The sequence below is a fragment of the Corvus brachyrhynchos genome, unplaced genomic scaffold, assembly GCF_000691975.1.
Source record: "Corvus brachyrhynchos isolate BGI_N302 unplaced genomic scaffold, ASM69197v1 scaffold70, whole genome shotgun sequence".
Classification (NCBI taxonomy): Eukaryota; Metazoa; Chordata; class Aves; order Passeriformes; family Corvidae; genus Corvus; species Corvus brachyrhynchos.
The window spans coordinates 2,693,628-2,704,141 of record NW_008236217.1 but is presented as its reverse complement, the minus strand read 5'-3'; the positions used below and the strand labels follow the sequence as shown (position 1 = coordinate 2,704,141).

Here is a 10,514-nt window from a genome sequence, read left to right as displayed (position 1 = left end):
GTGAGCTCCCATCTGCACGCTTGGGGAGGGGTAAACTGGGCCATGTGCCGTGGGAAAGGGGGCATCTCATTTTCAGCACCTTTGAAATAAGTTGGCTATGGAAAGTTTTGCAGGTAAACACTCAAAATAAAAGGCTGATGAATAGCTTGGCTCTGCTCTCAATTGGGAACATTTTTAACACGTTTCTCATGGAAACCTTAAAAGCGCCATACAAATAGGAAGCACGCCACCTGCAGAGTCTGGGATACCTCATTTGGCAGGCAGCAAGTGCCTGTATCTTAAAGAACTTACCCAAATCAGTGCTGATAAGTCTATGGCAGAGTTGAGATTTCAGCTTATCATTTTTAGCATCACTGAGTTGCCAGTGAGACCTGAAGTGCTGTTTTCCCATTTCCCTCAGTGAAATGGAAACCCATGTGAGGCAGCACGTGCTACAGCTGCCCACCATGCCCCATCTGTACGTCCCATGGTCACTGGAGCTGACATCTTCCCGCTCCTTTTAACCCTGGAGCAGTGTGGTCTAACCACCAAAGGCTCTGCAAAGCCTCGTGTCTCATGGAAAAAAGCACTCTGTACAGCTGATCTTTTCCTAAGTGCCCTGGCCTCTTCCATGGGAAGAGTCACTGTGGCTCTCCATAGGGCCGTGGCTCCTGGGCACTTAGACATTTTGGACATTCCAAAGCAGTGCCAAAGCCAAGGTCCTCTCTGGCTGAAGGCAGCTGCAAAAACCCCAGGTTGGATACCCTGTGCATGCAGCTGAAGGTGGAGGGAAGAAACATCTCCCCGGAGCCCCATGCCAGGGCAGCAGCACCCACTCCCTGCAGGGAGCACAGCCAGGCAGGGATGGAGCACAGCAACCAGCAGAGCATACAGGCTCAATGTGACCATCATGCTCAAGACTCATAGGGGTCATTGACCCTCCTGTGGGACATCCCAGTCCTGCAGAATTACCTTCCCTTAAATTAACAAAGATAGTGCTGTCACATATGACATTAGCCCCAGACAGAGCCATCACAGGGCACCCGGCTACAGCCAAGAAGCGTTTTCCCATTGAGTGCTTTCATACATTTAACCGTCTGTGATTAAGCCTGTGAGAAATCACCCAGATAGCTGAGCTCTGCCAAGATTGACAGGTAGAAGGACTGGAGTGGGAGCCTGCCTGCACTGAGGCTTATACTAAAATAACAGAAATGGCTTAATTCATACTTTTGGTTATTTTGGTACAAGTCCTCATGAGGAAGCTGAAGTTAGAACAAAAGCATTCTATTTTAATTTAGTGTAATTATAGCCTGTCTACCTAGAAAAGCTGAATTGCTTTAACAATACTACTGCAGCTAATTCCCTAGAGTATGGATGCAGTTGTGCCAGGATAATGCTAATATGGCTAATTCTTGTCGGGAAAGGGAAAAACATTATGTGTGCATTGCAGGCTCGCTTTGCGAACAACTGCAGCTATTTGAAAGGTTACCTCCATGGCAGCTTGTTGCCACACTTGTTCTTGGGCCTGCTGCCTTCATAGCAGAGCCTTACAGCAAGCGTGCTCCACAGCCACCTGGCTGCAAAATCACAGTGTTTAATTCACTATTAGGCACCTTCAGCTCAGCAGCTGTTCCACAGAAAGGCCTGAGATTATGGTGTGGCTGCTGTGCTGTGATGTGAGGGAGCTCAGAGCTATCTGTGGTGTGGTAACATCTTGAGTAGTGAGTAGTGATGCTGTTTCAGTTTAGTAGAGTGATACAGGTGACAAATCACATCCCTGATCAAAGTCAGGTACCAACCCCAGTACCAAAAATTGTTATAGGTCCTCCTTTTCCTTAAAGTGAGGCAAAACAAAAATGGATTAATTGCATGGAGGCTTGTGTCCCTTCTTCTGAATTGAAAACAAGTCGCTTTTCAGTGAAACTCCGAAGGTAGGCAGGATCTGCATAAAACAAGGAATATCTCCAGTCATTTCTGATTAACTGCATGGCATATGGACCCTGGATACTGATACTTCTGGTGCATTTCCTCCCTACTGCTCTGTGCAGGGGGCAGAGCCGCATTTGCAGCCCAGTGTCTCATTTTTCTTCCGTGCGGTTCCAAGTGTATGCGTAGCTGCATCTCTGCACAAGAAAAGGCATTGCTGGTGAGAGGCACGTACAATGGGAAGAAGTACAGCTTTTTGGGATCTAGTTCCTTCAGAGTTTATTCTTCAGGCTCTGAGCAGCACCCAAAAAGTTGTCTCCCACACGCATGAGCTTTGATAGAAAGCCCTGTTGTGCCTGAGGTGCAGAGCTGTCAAGAGGAGTCTCCATCTCCATGCCAAGATTTGTGTTACCCTTCTGCCAGAGCCCAGCAGTTTTCCATCTCCTGAAATCCAGAGGAACTTTCCACCTCAGGGAACAAGAAATTGGAGAAAAGTCAATAGACTGGACTAGGTTCATGCCACATTTTTGCAAGGAAAGAAATAAAAGGAGCACTATAATTATATTTTAACTACCTTTTACTCTAATCAGCATCCTATAAATCATGTACCTTGTTAGTACTGTGGAATGGCATATGATGCTGGAAGTCAGCATACAGTAAGTATCCTGACAGTAAATACAGTAAAGACTGTAAGCTGGTTGGCTTTGGCCATCTTGGGCAGTGTGTCCTGGCATGATGAAGTCATGACAGCAGACGAATTTCTGTCTGTTTTGTCTGGTTTTGGCAAAGAGAAGGTGAGCAGATGTACCGCAGTCTCTGATGCCAAGCCAGGATGTGGCCCAACTGAGGGCACAAGGATGTGCAAGCCATGTCACCCCTTACCTGCAGTGGCAAATGGCAAATTCATGTCCTGGATCAATGCCATGATGAGAACTCATTAGGAGAAAAGATGCACAACCACAAGGAAAACTCCTGTAGGTGGGAGATGAGAGGGCGGGCAATATGCACTGGGTGACAACTCATCTGAATGGCACTGAAAGATGATGTGAGAAATCTCCTCATGCAGTGCTGCAAGCAAAAAATGCCACGTGTACATTTTTAAACACCTTCAGCAGGCAAGTACAGCTGATGCATTGAGCTAAGTAGGCTGCAGTGGGATAGCCATAACAGTCTGCATTGTTTCTGTGCTCGGGGAGGGGGGCGTGAGTGGATTCAGAGCTGCATGGTTGCCCTATACTGTAATGTACCCTGCCCAGTACAGTAGCCTTTTGTGTAAGAGGATGAGCTAACCAGTTGTTTTGCAGAGGGGGGGCCTGTTTGCACCACAGCAGCAAGTCAGAGCAGCTCCCGGGCAGCCGTGGTGGCTGTGGGCTGAGGGGGCATTGATGGAAGGCTGCTGTAACAGATAGCCCCCATTTCCGAGCTTTTGGCCTCAATCCTATCACATGCACACATCTTACAGGTTTGAACCCAATTGTTTTCAGAGCTCTAAGCTGGGGGATAAACAGGCTTAACTCCACACAGGTCAACAGGGTGGCAGTTGTCTGTCCAGGGCTGAATTTGACACATTATCAGCCAGTTCACAGAAAAGCTCTTGCTCTATCCTACATGCTCATGTTAGTCAAATATTATTCTTTGAGAAAAATGACAGAGAGAGGAAATTATTTTATCAAGACGTGAAGTAGGTCATTGTTATACCCTGGCTTATCATTTTGCCTACTATTCAAAAAATATGAACTGGATGCTGGCCTTGGAGAATGAAAGCTTTCTTTTTTTCTTTTTTTGCAGAAACTTGAAAAGCTTGACAGGGAGAGAGGTGAGGGAGTGAGGCAGCATGCTCTGAACATGATGTGATGGACTGCTGCTTGTTCAGGGGAAGGGTATGGCCTGCTCTGCAGGACTGTCACCAAGATACTGGTCTTTGTCAAGAATAGCAACTCCAAGATCTGGGAAAAAACCCATCTTTGATGCCTCCATCCATTTTTCAAAGAGTTGGATCCCAGTGACTCAACCGAGCTGGTCATTGGCAGGCGAATTGGTGAGAAAAGAGGGGAAGAAAAGGAAGGGAGGGAGAGAGCAAGGAGAGGACAGCAACTCGGGAAAGAAAAGGCAGCTTATATAAAGGACTGCTCTGACTCTAGAGGAGTGCCTTTGAGGCTGTTCTATGAGAACTGTGAGGGGAAAGAGCTAGAAAAGTACAAGATATTGCTACTTATATATTTGATTTGTAGTTTTAAAAAAATATATATTTGCCAGAGCTTTTTTTTTAGTAACATTTTCATGCCCTGTGTATGGATTTCAGGGAAGTTTTCACTACCTGGGGAACAATATCAGTAAGTAGCACATATTATTAACACAAAAAACTCTAATGACCCCACCAGCTAAGTTCTGATTGAATTTAGGACAGAGTACCAAAAACTCACAGACAAAACCAGTTGTTGAGATAAACCTGGAAAAAAACCTCACAAAACCAAAACAAAGCACAATTGCTTCAAGGCTTCCAAATTCCTAGTTAATTCAGAAAACAAATTAACCCTAGCCTCCTATCTGCAGTCCCTCTGCAGGAGAACCACGGTGGGAGGTGAGCCCTTTATCGCACTTTCAAAATCCTTTTCAGCTGATCTGGGGTCACAGATGCTGAAAAGCACTGCATGTCCTGATTCTGTGTGACAGTCACCAATTTGCCAGCTTCTTGTGTAAGCCCCTCACTGCCTTAGGGCTGCCCCACACCCCTCTGGGTGCACCAGAGGTGGGAGCTCTTCACAGGGCTCTCTCTGCCAGCTCAGAGCAGGGATCAAGCAGTGGACCCAGCAGGTTACCTGGGCACTGCTGGGGACACACGGGATAAGACCTAGGTGGTGGCAGATAAATATCTTGGTAAGAGAAATAACAAAGATATCAGTTTTGCCAAACATCTGAATGAAGGAACCGCCCCTGCCCTGTAGTATATTGCATTTCACTGCCCTTCTGCTCACTGGGATTTATAACTCTTCTTCTATTTCTGCCACAGGAGCCCCGTTTACAGAGACAACCACCTCGAGAGAGTCAGGAAATCCAAGGACTAAGCTGGAAGAGAAGAAAACATGTTTGGATAATGTGCTGCACACCAGTGGGACTGGTGAGAGTGACAGAGGAGAGAGCTCAGGAGAGAAACGACAGCTCAGTTTGGACACATCTCTGTGGAGCCAGAGCAGAGCTGCCTGCACTCGAAACAGGCGTGGTATCTGCAGCACAGGTGCTCTTTGCCAGACTGCTTGTCAGCCCACGGGTGAATCCCCTTACTAGTTTTCCTTGTCTGGCACAACCCCACTAGTTCTCCAGGTGGACTCCCAAAACAGCTGTCAAAATCCTAGTCTGCCATGCTTCTGTTCTTTAGAGGTTCTTTCCAGCAGCTGAGAAAACTTTCCTTTTTCCTATGCATTCCCTTCCCTGTTAGAGGAGACCAGTGAGTAACTTTTCTGCTACAGCCTTCCTGACAGTTGCAGCACTCCTGGGAAGAAACCTCTGCTGGTTCCTGCTCCAGCCCTGCTCTCATACCTGATGTGACCACTCTCTTCAATCCATGCTGAAACTGAGGTGACCTGCATTTATGGGCATCTCCACAGGCAGACAGATCTCCATGGCCTTCGTGCCCAAGTGGACTGCAGTCCAACATCTCCTATGTACACTCCTACCCCAATCTTCAGTGATGTAATCTGTGTTCCTGAAGCTGTCTATCTCAGAGGTATTTTCTGTACAGCAGACATTTTCTTTTTTAGACAGGCTAGAAAGCCTTTATCAGTTTTCTTCTCAGGGTTATGCGAGGCATCTGTTTTGTTTTCACACTAGTTGAATATCCAAGGTCCCCTTGAATGGGGATGAGCCCCAGCAGTCCGTGTGCACCAAAGTTCATCAGCCCACTCTGTGCAGCCCACCTCCATGCCATACCCAAACCCCTCATTTTGCCAGAGTTTCAGGCCTCAGGGCTGCTTCAAAGGCGAGTCAAGATCCAGAGCAGCCTGTCAGACCTGGGGTTTCTTTCCCGAAACATCCCCCCTTATGGCACAACAGATATAAGGGATGTGATCTCCCAGCCCTGCAGAGAAAGAGCTGGGAGGTGCCAGGGGGACTCCAGCTCCACAATAGGAGACGCAGAGCTTGTCTCTGGACCAGGGAGTCTTCAGTGGCCAGGCCTAGAAATGCTGACACTTTTGCATTGATAAAGTGAGTGCAGGGATATCTCTTTGCATTTCAGGTGCAGGGCTGTGTGTAAGAATAAGAACCCTGTGTGCAAATGAGTTGTGACAGAGGATGATGTGATCAGACCTGGCTGGAGAACTGGGAAGAGGCAGCTACAACCCAGGCTGATGATGTAGAGCAGTGAGTGCAGAGGGAGGGAGTCAGCAGTGAGGCAGGAGGGAGGTTTTTGACATCTTAAACCCAAATACAAACACTGTGAGAGGAAAGGGAATGTAAGAGAGTGATCAGTCCATGTGTCACCTAGGCATAGAGAACCAGGACACTAAACAGTCTTATAATGCTGAGTGATATGGTACTTGTAAACTATGCTCAGATTGGGCTGAAATGGTCACCAGCCAGAGTGAACAGAGCTCAGTACATCAGTACTCCCAGAGGAGATCTCCCACCTCCCCTCCACTGTGGGGTGTCCCCAGGGGCACCTCTCACTGGGCCATACACATCCTTGTATGAGGGGTCAAACCAGCTTCCTAATGGGACCCTTCACTTTTGTTGACAGTGCTGGGATATGAGGAGAGCAGAGAGATCTGTCTGCTCCTCAGGGATGCTCCCGTGCCTGCTTCTGCACCCTCCCACCCCTGGAAGCTTGGCCCAGCCGATACATCTGTGCTGATCTGCCTCTGCAGACAGTTTCTCCCATGCATTTTTAGTTGGTTACTCTGAAAGTCTGAAAAACAACAATTGGTCCTAGTGTTATCTCTTTTGGAGCCAGCTGCTTCCTCTTGGTATCAAACTTGGAAGAACCCCATAGCCACTGCTGAAAGGCCTTTTCCCTTTCCACATTTAAAGATCTTTTCCAAAAGTGGTTGCTAGGATCTCCTTGGTGGGGATTAAAAGGCTTGGAACAAGCCAGTGCAACTGTTAGTTTTATTGAGAGTGAGCAGGCTGTTCTTTCCTGATAGCTGCCTGACTTTGAGGGCAGGGATTGCAGGAAAGCATCCACAGCTGACTCCAGGGCAGCTTAGCAGAGGAGGAAAGTCATGGCTTTTTCTGTGCTGCATGGTAACACAAAGGCAGGAAACCAAAGAACAGGATTCACTTGGTGCAGAGCAAACCCTGCCATCCAAATCAGCACTGTCCTGGCTCGAGTGGTTGTACATGGAGACTCCCAGGTACCTCCCTGATCTCCATCTTAGCTGAGCCAGCTATATCCATCCCACATTCCTGGTGCTGGCAGCCACAGCTAGGGAGGAGCAGGCACTTGTCAGCACACCATGCTCCACCCCACCAGAAATCTGCTTTGGGACAGAACTGTGAGCAGGTTTGGGATACTGGAAAGCAGTTCTGCAGGCATTCTATTTCTCTTTTCAGGGACAGAATGAATACCTTTGATTCCCAAGGTTTCGGGACAGCACTTTTCAGCCATAATAGGTATACAAAATCAGACATAGAAGCCAGCCACAGTATAAGGTTTTCTTTCCCTTTCAAGCACCCCATCTCTTCCTGGGACTCCCTCACTAGCATGCAAAGCTGGGCCCAAGAAATTGCAATTCTAGTCCATTAGAGCTGGATTTTGAAACAAAGAGTTGCCAAAACAGTCCTACCAGCATGGCTCTACAAGGCAAACCCTTCCAGAATGGTTTACTTTAACACAATAGTGTTTTCACCAGTCTGGTTTGAAACAGTTTTCTGAACAGAATGAAATTTCAAGGGCTTCTTTGCTGAATAACCTTGACAGACTGGTGTCCTTTCTTAGCTAGGGCAGACAGAATTCATGTGCCAAAAATGAAAACTCTACAGGAAAACTTCTGTTGAGTGAAAACTGAGCCTCAGTTTGTCACTGTTTGAGAAGGTACTTTGTAGATATCTTGAAGTCCCCAAAAGACTTCAAGATGTAAATGAGGACAGAACATTACTGGTAGATAATGTGATCCTGTCTTCAAACCTGCTTCTCCTGCTGCTTTACAGATCTCCATGTCTTTGACAGAGAGCGTTAGAGCAAGAAGGATGAAAATGCTGAACCTCTCCCAGCTCTGGTAGTTGAGGAGAGGGGGTTTTGTGGAGAAGTGATGTAGGGGCTTTGAGCACCAGCCTCTGTTAGCTGTAAGTACAAACCACTGAAAAGCACCAGAGCTTTCCCACTGAAGTAAAGGCATTGGGAACAGGAGATTAATGGGTTGCCAGCTGTGTCGGCGTGATAAGCCAAGCAAGAACCCAGACGCTTTCAGTCAAAAATGGATTGAGACCTCAGCAGGGACACATGGCAAATCAGCCAGAAGCCACACATGGAAAACTGAGCAAGGCAGCACGGGCAAACATTCCTTATCTTTGCTTTACGTCAATAGAAATAGCATTGTAAAAGAGGCAGCAAAGTATTTGCTGGAGGGGAGGAGGGAAAAGTCCACACGCTTTCTTGGCTGTACATGTAGGTTTTAAAATGCTACTGTTTTCCTCAGAAACTTGTCATTGAAAACAAGCATCCAGCAAAAACCACCCAGTAAGTTCTTCCAGAAGGCTTATTTGCTTGTTTTGGTGGATTTAGCCCAGCTATGCTAGCAGGAATCTGCCTGCCACTGCTGTTGTGCTCCAAAGGTGGTTGGGAAAGCACAACCTCTTAAAACAGTCTAAAGCACAGCTGTGATAATTACGCCATCTACTATGATTTGCCACAAAATAGGACTCAGGGGAGAGGCAGACCTCAGAAATCTGGGCTTTCTACAAGGTAATGTTGTCTGCACCATGTCCCTGTTTCCCACAGCTCCTGCTTTTACAGCAGCCCAGCCCAATTACCTTCATCGGCTTTTTCTTTGCTTTCTGGTTTTATTGTTTTAAGGCTAATTAACAGAAGAGCGGATGAGTCCCACATTTCTTGTGTGGGGTTTTTTTTTCTTTTTTTTGGTGGTGGTGGTGGTACTTCTCATTTTTCTGAGTTTTCCTTTTGCTTTTAAGCAATTGTATGCAAGAAAATCATCTTTCCTACCAGAGGCAATACCGAGGAAGAAGACTCAGCAAGGAGAATAGCAATTAAGGTAAGGCCATGAGCAGGTTTTGCCTCCTCCTCCTCCCTCGGTTTTGCAGCCCCACCCTGAGTGGGTAATGGGCCCTGACTGCAAGTCTGCTGTCAGTGCCCTGGAGCAGGGAAAGGCACAAATATTCCCTCCATGCAGGTGTGCAGGTGTCAGTGGGAGGTGAGCTGGGAGAAAAAACCAGGCTGGGATAAAGACAGCTGAAGCCTCACAGCCTGGATCTGTATGGCTTCTGGCTCCATCCCTGCCCTGTGGAGCCTCGGGCTGGCCGCTGGCCGGAGCAAAGCTCATCACCGGGTTATGTGCAGGGCTGGGCTCACTGCAGCTGGGTGTCTTAGGGCAGGGCCACCCACTGAACTCTGGTGGGAAGCTGCAAATCCCCACACCAGGTGAACAGGGCTCTGCAGGGACTTTAGCCATGTGCCTGGGAGCTGGCCCTGGAAACCTGAAGGCGCTCTGTCAAAATGTCCAGTTGTTCAGACATCAAAGTAATGACATCACTCATAAAAATAATCTCAAAATAGGATTGTTGATAAAATAGTGCATTTTCATATAATGCCATAATTAATGAACCCAGATTCTCTGTATTTTCAGCCCCTGAGACCATAGTGATGGACATGGTTCAAGAACAGAGACAGATGACCCAGTAGCTGCGTGACTGATCATCTCCCTCTTAACACATGCATGGGGAAAATGAGTGGAAAAATTGGAATGGGGAAAATGGAAAATCCATGGTGCTGAACTGCTTTCTGTTTTTCTCAGGAGAGGGACTTCAGGCAATGTGTCTGTAAAGCACTGAGCTGCTTCCACTCTTCCTGACCCCACCAATTTCCTCTGCACAAACTATCCATATGGATTTGACGTGTGGCCTCTGAGAGGCCCTGAGGCCTCATATGTCTCAGTAAGTCAAAATGTATGGGGTAGAGAAGCCATGTCCCTGCCTAAGTTTCTGCAAGTCCCTCAGTGTCAAGTTAAGTGCAAGCCTGATCCTGTTCTCTGAACCAGGCTTGCCTGGTGCGTGCTTTAAGCTGCCCAACCTCACAGGCTGGGTTTCATCTCAGCTGTAGGGCTCTAAGGAGGTGGCCCCTGTCTTGCCCCATGGTGGTCCTGGGCAGCTCAACGTCCCCACCAGACCAGGGGCACATCTCCATGGCTGGCTCATCCTCACCAGCCCAAGGGGCTTCAAGCCCTGGAGCTGGGGCAGGAGGTTAAGAAAAAAGAGGGCTGTGGGACTTGAAGGCTTCTTTGGAGCCATGTACCCCTGTTAGTGTTTCTGTGAGTCTGCTTCTCCCCTTGGACCCAGGGGCTTAACAGTACTTCCCTGCTCCACAGGGATGCTGCGGTGAGTCAATCCTTTAAGAGCTGTGCACTGCTGAGACACCAAGTCTGCAGCCACATAAAATAAAA

General features: G+C 47.7%; 1 protein-coding gene and 1 long non-coding RNA gene across 2 annotated transcripts in view; one reads left to right on the top strand and one right to left on the bottom strand.

Moving 5' to 3' along the window:
• Nucleotides 1-1,474, bottom strand: part of RHOU (ras homolog family member U) — a 9,299-nt gene extending 7,825 nt beyond the window's left edge. The window contains exon 1 of the mRNA XM_017744865.1: nucleotides 1,469-1,474. Within this exon, the coding sequence (XP_017600354.1) occupies nucleotides 1,469-1,474 (6 nt within the window). The remainder of the gene's footprint in view (nucleotides 1-1,468) is intronic.
• Nucleotides 1,475-4,919: 3,445 nt separating this feature from the next.
• Nucleotides 4,920-9,849, top strand: LOC108449440. Its single transcript, XR_001865604.1, has 3 exons — nucleotides 4,920-8,803; nucleotides 9,031-9,110; nucleotides 9,702-9,849. It is a non-coding gene; the product is annotated as an uncharacterized LOC108449440 (long non-coding RNA).
• Nucleotides 9,850-10,514: the final 665 nt, after the last annotated feature.